At 43.6% G+C, this 15,504-nt stretch overlaps 1 protein-coding gene across 4 annotated transcripts in view; it reads right to left on the bottom strand.

The window, feature by feature from the left end:
- The window catches only part of SYT9 (synaptotagmin 9), a 298,848-nt gene that overhangs the window by 164,298 nt on the left and 119,046 nt on the right, over positions 1-15,504 (bottom strand). For all 4 annotated transcript variants that reach the window (XR_013263751.1, XR_013263752.1, XM_077460915.1 and 1 more), the window contains exon 3: positions 7,558-8,104. Coding sequence is in view for 2 of the 4 variants with exons in the window: in XM_077460915.1 (XP_077317041.1) it covers positions 7,558-8,104 (547 nt within the window). In the remaining 2 variants the exon portion in view is untranslated. The remainder of the gene's footprint in view (positions 1-7,557; positions 8,105-15,504) is intronic.

The following is a 15,504-nucleotide window of genomic DNA, read 5'->3' as shown; positions in this document are numbered from 1 at the left end:
CCAGGGGATGAATCTCTTGGTTGTCTGACATTCTAAACGTAGGTAGCACGATCTCCTGATTTTCGTGAAATACTGATGTGACTTTTGGATTTGATCCAAGCATAGGGATCAGGACCACTCTGTCCGGAAAGAAAGTTAGAAATGGTTCAACTGACCCAAGATTCCTAATTTCCGACACCCTTTTGGCTGAAGTTATTGCCACCAGAAACACCGTCTTGATAGTGAGATCTCCTAAAGACAGGGGAGCATCCAAACCTTTCCCAAGATCAGAAAGAAAGTCCAATACTAACGGAAGGTCCCATTTGGGAAACCTGGGTCTCTTTTGAGGCCTAAGCCTGATGGCTCCTTTAAAGAATTGTTGAATTAAGGTGTGATTCGCCCACGAAACTCCTGTAAAGGCTGAAATGGCTGAAACTTGTACTCTAAGAGAGCTAACTGCTAACCCTGACTGAAGGAAAGACAAGATATCTTGAACTGCTGGAGAATTATATGAATTTGACCTAGAAGACATGTGGCCCATAAACCTGGCCCATATACGTTCGTACACTTTATTGGTACTCTTCCGTCTGGCACTAAGAAGGGTTGGAATCGCTTCTTCTGGGCAACCTAGAGCTTCTAGCCTTCCCCTCTCAAGAACCATGCCCTGAGGTGTAGACAGGATGGGCACGGGTGTAACAGCGTGCCTTGAGACAGTAGATCTGGCCTGAGAGGCAGGGGAACTGGGTCCTGATAGCTGAGGAGCAACAGCAGAGGAAACCAAGGCCTGTTGGGCCAGAATGGTATTATCGCAATGATTTCCACCTTCTCCCCTCTGAGCCTCCGAAGGAACTGTAGGATTACAGGAACTGGAGGGAAGGCATAGGCTCTCTGGAACTTCCAACAATCCGTGAGAGCATCTATCCCGAACGCCTGAGGATCCCTGAACCTCGAGTAGTATCTGTGCATCTTGCGATTGTACGGCGAAGTGAACAGATCGACCTCTGGAGATACTCCCAGAGTCAGAAGCCACTCGAAGACATCCCTGTGAAGGGACCACTCGTTGTTGTCTATTTTGACCCTTGACAGAAAATCTGCTTGAACATTCTGGACTCCTGGGATGTATACAGCAGAAATGTTGACCACATTCTTCTGAGCCCAGTTCATTATCGGTTCTACTTCTCGTAATAGAGACCAACTGCGAGTCCCTCCTTGTTTCTTTATATAGGCCACTGCAGTTGTGTTGTCCAGTCTTAACATTACTGACGACCCTGCCACCAGATGGCGAAATGCTATGAGTGCTCGAAAGGCTGCTCTCAACTCCAGGATGTTGGAGACCACATACCGCGACGGGAACGACCACCTTCCTTGAGCTACTTCCGTAAGGCAATGGGCGCCCCAACCTTTGTTGCTGGCATCTGAGGTTACTATTATCCAGGAAATGGGGACTATCGAATGATGGTTGCGTAGATTCTTTCCTTGAAGCCACCAGAGGAGAGACATCCTCATCGCTGGTGTAAGGCGTATGCGCTGTGTTTGATTGGCCGAGTCCCACTGTTGCAGAAACCCTTTCTGGAAGGGACGAGTGTGCCACTGGGCCCACTTCACCATAGGGATGGTGGCCGTCATTGTGCCGATCACTTTCAAGCATTGTAGAGCCGAAAGATGAGATGATTCCCAAGCCTTGTGAATCCTGTCCCGGATCACACTGATTTTTTCCTCCGGCAGGGAGATAGTGCCTTTTAATGTGTTGAACTGAGCCCCTAGAAACACGATCACTTGAGTTGGAACCAGATGGCTCTTCTCTAGGTTCAGGAGCCAACCAAACGTCTGCAGAGTGGAGATGACTAAACTCTTGTGTTCCAGAATTTGATCTCTGTCCTGAGATAATAGGAGCAAATCGTCCAGATAATGATGGAGACGAACTCCTTTGACTCGTAAAAGAGCTACTATCGCTAGGAGTACCTTGGAGAAGACCCGAGGAGATGTCGTCAACCCGAATGGGAGACAGGTAAACTGGAGGTGTTGATTGCCAACTGCGAAACAAAGAAATTGCTGGAAATCCCTTGCTACTGGCACATGAAAGTATGCGTCCTTCAAATCGATTGAGATTAACCAATCCCCTAGCTGCACTGACTGTTGGATTGTAAGAAGAGACTCCATCTTGAACTTTTCCTTGCGAATGAAGGAATTGAGGTGGGTCAAATCTATCACCGGCCTCCATGCGCCATTTCTTTTCTGAACCATAAACAGAGGAGAATACATGCCTTCGCCACGTTCGTCTTCTGGCACGGGCACGGCTGCACCTTGATCCAGCAAACAACTTACGTAGGTCAATAGGACCTGTTTCTTTTCCTCTAAACCTGGAATTGTTGTGGGAATGAACCTTAACCTCGGAGTGTTGATGAAAGTCCACTTGTGACCCGAGGAAACCGTCTTGACGGTCCAATAATCTTGAATTGAGGCCGCCCAAACATGTCGGTAGTGAAGAAGGCGAGCCCCCACCTGACATGTTTGAGCGGGCCCAATTTCAAAAAGATTTGGTAGAATCTTGATTACCTGCGGAAGCCCCCTTTGAGGTTTTCTTAAGGGAGGATTGTCTGGACCTCCAAGATCTAGAGAACTCCCTGCCGGGCCTATAACTGCGCGCTTCTCTAGCGCGATCCGAGGTCTGCCTTCTTGAGAAAATACGTTTTTGGTTTTAAAGACGTCTGTCTTGAGGGAGGAACCCAGACCTCCCACCCGTGGCCCGGGATATGGCGCTATCTAGTTTATTACCAAACAAGGAGGTACCCTCAAATGGTATACGACACCATGCCTGCTTAGATGTTGGATCCGCCAACCAGGGACGGAGCCACAAAGCACGGCGTGCCGAGACTGCTGCCAACATAGCCCGAGACAGAAGGCGGGTAATGTCAATAGATGCCTCCCCCAAAAAAGCTGATGCCGTTCTGATCTCCTGAATAGGAGAGTCTTTAGCCGTATTCACTGAGATACCTCTCAAGAACTCTTCAACATTGTCGGCCCATGTTTCAATAGCCTTTGAGACTGCGGCTAAAGCCAAAGTTGGTTTACAAGCCATCCCTGAAGTTAGATAAATTCTTTTCAGATCTGAGTCAATTCTTCTCTCTAACGGATCTTTGAAAGATACCGTGTCTTCCAAAGGGAGAGTCACGTATTTAACTAAACGCATAAGTGCTGCGTCTACCAGAGGAGCTGATTCAAGGTGCTTCACATCATCCTCCTTAAAGGGGTACAATTTAGACACCTTTGATTGCATGGAGCTCTTCCTTAAAGCTCTTCCTTAAAGCATAATCAAATCCTACTCCTGGATCCTCTGGATCCGATTCGCTGTCAGACAAGAGCACAGAGTGGTGGCTTGGTTGAGAAGATTCCCCAGTCTCTTGTAAGAGCCCTTCACCTCCTGAAGGACATAATGGGTCTGAGGGGGATTCCATAGCGTGATGAGCTTCCCTCTGCTGCAGGGATACCTTTACCACTCTTCTCACCATAGATTCCAAGCGTTGATCCGCACCATCTCTTTCATCTGCGACTTTAGAGAAGCAATGATCACAGAGCGATTTGTCTGATGAAATGGGCATCTTACAGCCCCAACATGAATTATCTGGACCTCTGCTTGAGTGCGAGTGACCACTGCGTTGTCCAGATCTGGAAGACCTGCGGTAACCAGACTTTGACGATGATTTGCGGTGGTGCGATTTTGACGATCCACTGCGACTATGCGCACTGTAATGCGGTTCAGACCTAGAAGGGCTATAAGGAAATATACAAGAAAGAGAGAGAGATACAGACCAGGCTGGTATCAAATGCTAAGGAATACTCCACATATACACAGCAATCCAGCCATGCACATACCTGTTACAAGCGGGCAGGTCACTAGTAGGCAGTGAGGCATCCATGACTAAGAACGCTGACTGTAACAACAATAGACCCTCATAAGCAGCCATACAAAAACACAGGAGCAATAATACATCAGAGCAGATCATAACCTACCTTACACCAACCAGAGAATGGCCCCGGGAAGTCGCTGAATTTCCTGCAATCATTCCCAAATTCTGACATCTCTCACTGTGTTTTAAATATGGCGCCCATGACGTCATCAGCGGCGTCAGACGCGAGATGCCCGCGCGAATGCGCGGGAACCAAGCCTCGCTTTGGATTTGGGTCCGCGCATGCGCAGAACGCAGCGCTGGACCCGGAAACAGGGGGAGAAAGGCTGCTGGAACGCGGAAGCGTCAGAGCCTATGCACAAGAACCAGCTGGCATATGAAAAGACACAGATAGAAAAAAGAAAAACACATAAACACTGCTGCCATGAAAAACGGAATTTTTACAGCTCACCACTCCACCAACGATCGCCTGGCCGAACAGGTTCAAGCACACACCACCGATCCATCGGGCAGATAATGGCCACCTTACATAGCAGGTAATAAGCCGTGCGCACTTTATCTTCGGACAAACCAAGCCTTCAGCGCTACTCTGCCATACACTCCATACCCATGCTTAACAGACAGGGCCTATCGGAGGAACAAAAGCTTGATAGTCGGCCGACTTGATCGTAGTGAAGATCTCTTCAGATAGGAAACACCTGTCCTATGGAGGAGGACAAAAAAGGAACACGGATAGCAGCTTGGAGCAAAGATTTATGGGAGTAGAGGTCCTATTGGGTAATTATGGAGGCGGGGCTAACCCACACGTATGCTGCCATGGAGCCTGTCAGGAAACCTTTATTGAGATTATATGAATATGGTCATGCATCCTGGAAGAAGGTCATTTGGATGGAAGGAAGATTGGTAATGAACAGAGTTGTAAGAGAGGAATGTTCTAAAAACTAAACGATAAACCAACCACTTTCTTAAAAACTGATATTAGGCTTTTTTCAGAGCTTGCATCAGACTCGAGGACTAAAAAAGTATTTAAAAGTGGCAAACTCTTAAAAGTCATGCATACTTTGCTGTATGTGTAGAATTAAAATGATAAGGTTGAGTTGAAAATAATATCTTTTCAGAGCCATCCCTCCCTCAGCACGTAAGGTCAGGTACAGACAGTACATAGAACAAAAAAGCATCTCATTTTAGAGGTGGTCCTTCTGAACGCACACGCTCTGTCAGCTAAGTAATTGCCTAGTTACAGTTTAGATAAGGGCAAAACAGTTTGTCAGTAGTTTCCAATATTCAAATATGAATCATCCCATTAAATTCTGATCAGAAGAAAGATGATCTGTGACACTACTGAGGATGGAAAGTTTCAGTCTCTTAGAAACGGACCCAAAGAAAGTAACAAGACCAAGCTAGGAGAGTCAATAGACTTAAAGTGGTTGTAAAGCCTAAATATTTTTTACCTTAAAGTGATACTAAAGGCAAATTTTTTTTTTTTTTGTTAGAAATAAACATGTTATACTTACCTTCTCTGTGCAGTAGTTTTGCACAGAGAAGCCCAGATCCTTCTCTTCTCAGGTCCCCCTTTGGTGTTCCTAGCCCCACCATCTTGTTGAGTGCCCCCACTTTAAGCAGCTTGCTAGCGGGGCACCCGAGCTGAGCCACAGCTCCTTGTGTCCATTCAGACACAGAATTGTGTCCCGGCCCTGTCCCCTTTCTCTCCTCATTGACTGACTGGCATTAATTGACAGCAGCGGGAGCCAATTGAGCAACGCTGCTGTCTCAGCCAATGAGGAGGGGAGTCCCGGCAAGCCGAGGCACTCCTACAACAGTGCTGGATCAAGATTGGGCTCAGGTAAGTATAGACATGATTGTTTAAAAAAAATAATAATAATAATTACCTGCTCTGATGATGTCATTAATAATCAAATAATTACCTTTACAATTACAATCACTTTAAAGTGGTATTAAACCAAAACATGTTATAAATTGCAATCATATGTGGTGGTGGCTGCATTCATTTTTTTGGGGGGGCTTTTTTCCCCTGGTGATCTGGCCAGTAACACAACTCCTATATTAGAGTGCCCCCACTCTGGATGAAGGAGCACAGGGGTACCTTTGGACAGCAGCATTGCCAGTCCGCAGGAAGGTTAGTGTTAGATGGACTAATGCCGCGTACACATGACTGGACTTTTCAATGGACTAGGTCCGACGGTCTTACCGATGTACTTTCAGCAGAGTTCCGACGGACTTTCCGAATGAACGGACTTGGCCACACACAAGCACACAAAAGTCTGACGGATTTGAATGTAATGACGTACGACGTACATAGGATCATATACCATAAAGGCTTGTTCATTAGCATTGTCTGGTGAGTTTAACCCCCTGAGGGGAGTGTGCCTCATGCGGTGAAATCTGAAGAATTCTGGTGGAGGGTGCTATAACAACACTTTGAATAATCATCAATAATCACCTTTAACGTTGTTTGAACTGCTACCTCTATCATCACTGCACAAAGGGCTCTGTTTGTTATGGTTTTGGTCACAAGATCGTCGCTTTAATGTTCAGTTCAATGTACTATTGTTTTTGTATTGAAGAAATACTCGTGACAGTAGAATCTTTAAATTTCAACAATTCAGGAATGTTGGATTCTTGATCCCCCACTGTGTGCTGTAGTATATCCCATTGGTCCCTACACAGTACATGACATAGTAGTGATAAAGGAGCGTTTGGATCAAACCATTGATGGCAGTGGGGGGACCAGGAATCTCACACTCTCAGAAGTGTTGGATTGTAAAAATTCCTCAGGCACTGGTATCTCTTTCATACAGCAAAAATTTGTGGCAGATGTATCACCCCCAGCCCCCCTGCCAATACTATATAAAACACTGTAGTTAAAGAGATTGTAAACCTCAATTTTCAAGTTTTACCTATAGGTAAGCCTATAATAAGGCTTACCTATAGGTACAGTAAATACTTCCTAAACCTGTGCCGTTTAGGAGATATTTACTTTGTACTGCTCTGATGATGTCATCGGCGCATGCGCTGTGAAGAAACGGCCCTTCGTGCCGTTTCTTGACTAGTGAGTGCCGTGACTGGTGGCTCCCGTGTGCATGCGTGGCCCGGAAGGAATAGGGGCGAACATAGGTGTGGCCTCCAGCGGGGACAGCGCAGGCTTCGTTTACAGTTAAGTGTCACATAATATGCTAGTATGCGATGCATACTAGCACATTATGCTTTTACTTTGCAGGGAACAAAAAAGTAAGTTAAACCCATTAGGGTTTACTTATTCTTTAAACAAGTAGACTTACATATATGTATGCACCATTCTATTTATGGTAAGGCATCTTTCCAATGTCTCTGGTCCCCCATCAAATTGGTAAGGTACAATATATTACATTTTTGGTTTTGGGTTTAATACCATTTTAAGATTGATATTTTTTAAAAGATTAGTAACCCCTAGAAACCAATCACATTTTTTTAAGCTTAAAATAGTAAACTGTATTCTGACTGGCTGCAACAAATTATTGACCTTTACACAACCTTATTCACTAAATCCAATAAATGAATAAATTGAACTAAAAAACATTATAAAAACCATCGGTACAAGCTGTTTTTCATTCTAAAAAAAACATTTATAATACTGTATTTTATATAGACAATTGTGGACCAAAGTACTTACATTAGTGACGTGTTCAATGTCCCTCCAGATGTTACTTTCCCTAGGAAAATCGGCCAAGTCTAAAAAATTATCCACTATTATCTGGCCAATGACGTCATGTCTTGAGAAACGGTCAAAATCATAGACAGAGAAGTGGAGTTTCCTACTGGGCAACTCATTATAAGGAACAGGAAATAGAAAAACTTCATCAAACACCGGATTTAGAGTCTTCCGGTGGACCTTAGTCTGGTGTTTAGTCTTCCGATCCGGAAGTAAATAAATCTTGACATAAGGGTCTGATGTCCCGGAGAAGTCTTTGGCTGGTAGGCCAACCGCCTTGTGAATCTTTACTATAAGTTTTTCCAAGTCACAATCATATTTAATGATGAAGTTGAGCTTCCCACAAGATTTGGTATTGTTCCTTCGACCATCGTCTGTCTCTACAGACCTCTGTTTATACAGTTCAGGCTTGATCCGCCCAATTCCAGTCAGCTGCTCCTGCTTCTGAAACTGCTGGATGTTGAAGTCGGGGTTTGAAAGGTTCAACTGTCTTCTGATCGAATTATGTCTTAAATAGGGATAAAAACTGAATTAGTCCCATGCATAAGAAACAAAAAGAATCTTATAAAAATACTGACCAGTAAACTAACCATCCATGACCCTTGTTATTGATCAATCCACCACATTTGCCACAGTAATATATATATATATATATTATATATACAGTTGTGCTCATAAGTTTACATACCCTGGCAGAATTTATGATTTCTTGGCCATTTTTTCGAGATTATGAATGATAACACAAAAACGTTTTTTTTCACTCGAGGTTAGTGTTTGGCTTAAGCCATTTATTATCAATCAACTGTGTTTACTCTTTTTAAATCATAATCACAACAGAAACTACCCAAATGACCCTGATCAAAAGTTTACATACCCCAGTTCTTAAAACCTTGTATTGCCCCCCAGGGGAGAGACTTTCCTACTCAAGCCATGGCTGCTTTCTAAAGAAAAATAACGTTGTACACCTTTTGCTTTGACGCACCTGGAATATATTTAGCTTATATAAAATGAAAGTTTAATTGGGCTTTAATCGTAGATATGTTGTGATGCTTTCAGGGCAATTCTGTACTCTAATAAAAAGGACGAGAATGACATTCACATAGAGTTTAATTTCAAAGCAGGTTTCCAATAGCATCCGTCATATTCTCTCTTAAGGAGCTCTTTTTAAACCCAACCCAAGTTATTGGTTACAGGCATTTATATACATTATGATGTGCAACAATCTCATATAGATTTTCTGCAATCATTTTATATTGTAAATATTTAATATTCCATACTGTTTAACAGCTTGGAAAATGAGAATTCCTGCTTAACATTCATTATAGTCCCATAGATCAAATACGTTGCTAAAGAATGATATCTAATCAATGAAACCCCTACTGTTTTCTATCATATTAATACATTTATTACTGTCTGATGTAAAGACAATGACCCAGTTTTACTGCATGAACATTTCCAAAAATAGATTGTGCATTGTTTAATGTGGCAAAGAAGAAGCTCTGCTGAGATTACAGGTTGCTCATCTACATACAGTAAGGTAGCTAAGAAGCTTGTTCTGCACTTGGATCTGCATGCCCTTCTTCAGCATAACACTGATACAACCTCAGAAAGCCATCATGGAAAATTACCTTTAAAGCAATCATAAAGTCAAATAATGATTATGAGACTGCTGATCCATAGGCCTGCTACAGTCTGCGTCCAACCAACTATTGTGTGTAATTTTGTATTAGAAACTTAGTTATCCTGGCTGGGAAGGGTTTAACTGGGTTTGGACTCCTCTCCCAGGCTTTTTGGGCCCTGCCTTCTTACCCTGTAACATAAAAAGAGGGTAAAACCTGGGTTATAGGCTCCTGGCCACAACCATATATGGCAGGGGGCTCCAAACTATGGCCCTCCAGTTGTTCAGTAATTCCACAACAGCTGGAGGGTCATAGTTTGGACATCCCTGGTCAGGGCAGCTGATAGAAATCATGGGGCCCCATACAGCATACCTGTCTGGGGGCCCCCTTTAGCCCCACCCTTATCCTCTTCCAGGCTTTCAGCGGCTGCAGGAGGAAATTGGAGAGATCGGTTCCTCTAGATCAGTGTTTATCAACATTTTACCAGTCATGTTACAATATATTGCCTCTTTACTGCCTGTCAACTGTCTCTGAAAAGCGATCTGAGCCTGGATTGCTTTTCAGAGGAATGGTGTTTTCTTGTTGGTATTATGAACCGCTCTAAGAAAATCAGCTGTGATCGTACAGAAAAAGGGCGTCAAGTTTAAAAGTAGTGTATACACACACACACGCGCACATATACAAATATGCATATAAATACATACACACAGATATAAATGCACACACATATACATACATATAAATCCAAACACATATACATACACACACACGTAAATATACACACACATAAAAGCACACACAGACACATCTCTTAAACGGTAGCTGTCTGCTAAGGAGGACCTGTTACACATGGCAGAGGTCATGAGGCTAGATTTGCATAGCAGCCGGCAACTTTTTTTTGGGACAGGGGGACAAAAATGACAGATTTCTGGCCATGCTTTCTCAACAGAATTGGCCCCTCACTTCTACTGTATATCCAAAATCTGTGCATTTGAAGGGTCTATTGTCTCCTTTCCCGAGGGGATACTGTGAGAATTTACCATCTACTATAGTCGGTTAAATCCCTCTTCCCTCCTCTCTGATTTTGAGCACACACACATGCATAATTACAAACATATACAGGTTGCTTTTGTTTTAATTGTCAGCAGCACTATACCTTCAATCTCCATGCCGGGTACTGACCTCTAGGGGGAGGCAGAGAGCATAGTACACACTGCAAGCCAGCTCTCCCTTTGCTTTCACTTTCAGTGTAACTGTAAAGAGTGAGATCGAGTTCCTGCATCACCGATTTACACATCAGCTGAGGATCAGGCAGCCACTTCTCTAACAATCCAGGCATGGGGGGGGGGGGGGGGGGGCACACGTGCCCCCTGCAGCATGCAGCCCAAGCTCAATGGTGACCCCTATATGTCTGCTCCTGCCTTAAGCAGAAGGAGATGAATCACTCCGCATGGGAAGGGAATGTGCAGGGCGGGACTTGAGCCAGTTGTGGAGTGGCTGCGGAAGTGACATGCTCCCGAAATAGAAAAAATAGTACCTCACATCCACAAGAACAAAACATGAATACGGAGGCACCCAGAAAGATGAAAAAAGCTCAGATAAGTCGGATGCTGGCTGAGACTTTTTTTTTTTTTTTTTTTTTTACTCTGCATTCTTTTATTCTCTGATTGCCGGGCCCCCCTGCTGGCTGGGCCCGGTACAGCAGGGCCAGTTGTACTGGCTTATCAGCGGCCCTGTCCCTGGTATTTGGGATACTAAGAAGGAGCTGCTGCACCATGTAATTTCAAATGACACCGGAACAACCAAAGCATCTACCAAGTGGAGAACCCAATCATGGACTTTCACTGTATCAAGGTATGCCTGGGCAGCCTCAGTTTGGGTAGTTAGGATTAAAAATGTATTGCACTGATATGGACTGTTATGGACACGAGAATTTCTCAGTAAAGTTTTAAAATGTTTTAAGCCCAGTCGGAAGTTGTTTAAGGAATGCATGGTATTATGTGGTGTATCAGAAGACCAGCACCTGCATAGCACAAAGAGGATATGAAGTAAGATCACTACAAGGCATTAACTCGGCAAGAGTTGGCGAGCAGTTGCCACTGGTAACCCAGAGCTGGTGAGCAGTGTATATGCCACCCATCATAAGCGTGGTACCTGGTGAAGCTAACAGGTCCTCCAATAGCAAGGGGGTCGGTGATCTGGCTCCCTTCCTAGCGGTTGGTTCCCCAAAGTATTCAGGACCGAACCCATGGTACGGAGACCCCATATACCTAGCTGCATGGTATGGGAGAGTGAAGGAGTTAGGTGAGAACACACGTGAGGTCCACGCCACTATACGGCAGGACCCCATTCTGTCACTAGGAGTGAGGTGGCAGAGGTACGCTGGACTGGTGGAGAGGGCACAGCAGTGTCCCTCCTAAATGCAACATAGATGAGGAAGGTGTGTAATACAAGTTAGGACATTTGTGAACACAGAGTCTTTACTTTTAATTACTGCATACAGAGTATGGCTCATCTCTAAGGTTTCGCCATAATGTTAGACTTTCACATGAATGTGGCTCTGTCTGGTCCCGGGTATTGATGAGTGCATACACAAGAAAGGTACCCCCATGTGCAGGGCGAGTAAGCTTCGCCCACAGGCGGTGCAGGGAAATTTTAAGAGAGTATATGCATGGATCAGCAGACCTAATCCCACTACTTGACTTTATGTCAACGTTAAAGGAAGACTATAATATTTGAGCACATAATTTGCCAAAAATTATTTTTTTTATATGAATTTTAGTTTTTCACTTTTCTAGCTGCGCTACATTTTCTATTGCATTTCTCATTCAGTTTTGTAGTTTTCCCCATATTTGCTATCTGTGAATCACACAAATCTCATAATCATCCTTGTTGATAAACTGCTGAGATAATCATTTACAGGATAAGTCACACTGAGACACATTGTTTAAATTACAGTAGCCTTCAAGTTGGCAGTTTTGCATTCAAAGAGAGGAATAATAGCATAAAATCTCCATGCAGGACACTGGGAAGCACATTTAGTTCATGTAACAAACAAACAGCCACCCCATTATATCTTATAAAAGGAGCACTGGAAAGGGCGATTTTGCTATCGGAGAGTGCAGTACATATCATGGATACAGGGGTACTCAAGGGCAAGCTGTCTTTACTGGTCAGTGAGATCCCATGCAAACACGCAGAGCATGTGGCTCTGCAGAGAGACACAGTGTGGTGGCAGCTATGCAGGGATGGACTGACAACTCATGGGGCCCCCCGGGCAATAGGAGATTATGGGGCCCCCAGGCAATCCGAGATTATGGGGCCACACAGTATAAACACACACAGTATACAATCACACAGTATACACAGACATGTTTCTGTTGGCTGAGAAGGTACTGGAGAGGTGGGGCAGCTATAATCTTCAGATTTTTAGACCAAAAGGATGTCGGTAAGGGACATTTCAGAGACAAATGTAAAAAAAAAACACAGATTTTTACATACTATCCCTGGTTTTACTGAGGCTGGCAACCCTGATGGGGTCCCCTAGTGGCTCTGGGCCCTCGGGCAGTGCCCAAGTGGCCCAATGGTCAGTCCGCCCCTGCAGCTATGACATGTAAGAGCTACAATATTTTGGGGACAAAGAAAGGATTTTGCCCCTCATTTGAGGGATCCTGGTATAAAAATTATTTAAAAATTATATAAACTTAAGAAAAATACTTTAAACTGATCACATTCACCTTCACAGTGTAGCTTTAAAAAGAAAACACATTGCTTTTAAATGTGAGATAAAAAACTATTTTAAGATTGGTATCCTTTTGAAGAAGCCTGAGCAGAATGGTGTCGACAGACAGGAACTGTGCACAAATCCATTAAACGGGAAGGCATTTGATGTATGTAACAAACATTCCATGTGCTTACATGGCCAAAGCTACATTTTTAAAAATACGTATAATAAACAAGATAGAAAATCTGAGAAAAATATTTATATTAATCTTGATAATATAGATTTCACGTAAAGAAAAAAAAAATCCATAGTGAATTTATTATTTTTTATACATTATTTGAAATAACTCATTAACACATTTAATTATTTTTAGTATGTTTCATTTTTCCCATTTCAGCATTTTTATCCCATTTCACATTTTTTCCCCATTTTTCCATTAAGTTGTCCAGCCGTACTTTTTACCACGTTCTGCATTCCCCCATCCCACGTGCAGAGCACTTCTCTATGTTTGGTTGTCTAGCACGTTGAATAAAAAAGTCTCGCTTGCAGAAGAAGCAGTTTGACTGGCAGGTGCCCATCAGTCACTACTATATCACTCTAATTCCACTGATTGTAAGCTCTTTTAACCACTTCAGCTTCTGAAGGTTTACCCCCCCTTCAAGACCAGGCCATTGTTTACGATACGGCACTGTGTAACTTTAACTGACAATTGCGGGGGTGTGCGACGCGGTACTCAAATAAAATGTATGTCCTTTTTGTCCCCACAAATGAAGCTTTCTTTTGGTGGTAATTGATCAGCTCTAGAATTTATTTATTTTTGAGCTATAAACAAAAAAAAGACTGACAATTTTGAATTAAAAAAAAATATTCTTTACTTTCTGCTATAAAACATTCCCAATAAAAAAATGCAAAAAATCAAATTTCTTCATCAATTTAGGCCAATATGTATTCCGCTACATATATTTGGTAGGAAAAATCCCAATACGTGTATTGGTTTATGCAGAAGTTATAGCAGCTACAAACTATGGTATATTTTTATTTATTTGTTTATTTATTTTTACTAGTAATGGCGGCAATTAGCGACTTATAGCGGGACTGCAATATTGTGGTGGAAAATTCGGACACCTACCTGACACTTTTGACATTTTCTGGGGACCAGTGACACTAATACAGTGATCAGTGCTAAAAAATATGCACTTTTACTGTACTAATGGCACTGGTAAGGAAGGGGTAACATCAGGGAGATCAAAGGGTTAAAGCGGGAGTTCCGGCGTTTTTTTTTAAAAAAACCAGCAGCTACAAATACTGCAGCTGCTGACTTTTAAAATAAGGACACTTACCCGCCCAGCGCGCCTGCGATGTCGGCACCCGAAGCCGATCTCTCGATCGTCTCTCGGGTGCTGCCGCCACCATCTTGGGTATGGGAATCAGGAAGTGGAGCCTTGCGGCTTCATTTCCCGGTTCCCTACTGCGCATGCGCGAGTCGCGCTGCGCAATAAGGATGGTTCCGGCTGTCTCTGGGATCCGTGTGTTTCCCAGCAGCCAGCGGGGGACCTGCGGAAAGGGGCGTAGATTCTGCGGAAAGGGGCGTAGATTCTGCGGAAAGGGGCGTACATTCTGAAGATATCTATGCCGGAAGTGGGTGCAGATACCTGTACTGTACAGGTACCTGCAGGGGGGAGGGTTCCAATGAGCGGAAGCTCCACTTTAGGGTGGAGCTCCGCTTTAAATGTGTTCCCTGGCTGTGCTTACTCACTGTGGGAATGTGCTTAGACTGGGACAATGTAAAGATCTGTGTCCCTGCTTAGCAGAAACACAGGATCAGCACATTTCTCTCCCACAGAATGGCAGTCTGCCTTGTTTACATAGGCAGACCGCAGTTCTACCTTTCTCCTGAATGGTTGGCGGGTCCCAGCGGACATTGCGTTCACTGGACCCGTTGATTGGCTCCCGCTGTGTCCAATCACATCAGTAGTGGGTCGCAGGTGGCGTGCGCGCGCGCACGCCCCAGACCCAGAAGTGTCAGATCACGTACTAGGTATGTGATCTGACACAGTGCAGCCGCCCTGCCACAGTAAATGTACGTGGAGCGGCTGATAAGCAATTAAGCAGAACCCTCTGTTTTTTTAGGTTTGATTCTCAGGGTTGCACCTAAATTATTATGAATTTAAGCTTGGTGTTCACTGTATAGTACCGTCAAACATGTTGGGCTTTATAGTTGAAGGTTATGATGCTGTAATAACAGACAACTCAGAATTTCCAAAGGTAGCACCTATTAAACAACACTGGGCAATCATATCTTGAAGAACAGCAGATCTTAGGAAAGCTTTAGTGTGTATCTGCTAAAAGCCTCGCTAAGGCTGATAATGCCCTCACCGTCTGTCCAAACAAATGCATCCAAAAAACCAATTGAGTTCATTATTTCTTTTTATTGCACATGTCATTTTGCCCATTCCTCTCTTTCGTGTTTTTTTCTTTCCCATTGCCTTTCAGAAACATTTTACTCCTTTTCATGCAAATTTTTCCCATTGCCTTATTACAAAATTTTTATTCATTTTTTACTGT

Source organism: Lithobates pipiens, unplaced genomic scaffold, assembly GCF_037356315.1.
Source record: "Lithobates pipiens isolate NorthernLeopardFrog02 unplaced genomic scaffold, aLitPip1_a1.2 Scaffold_10, whole genome shotgun sequence".
Taxonomy (NCBI): domain Eukaryota; kingdom Metazoa; phylum Chordata; class Amphibia; order Anura; family Ranidae; genus Lithobates; species Lithobates pipiens.
The sequence above is the reverse complement of the archived record's forward strand: the minus strand, read 5'-3'. Positions and strand labels throughout refer to the sequence as shown.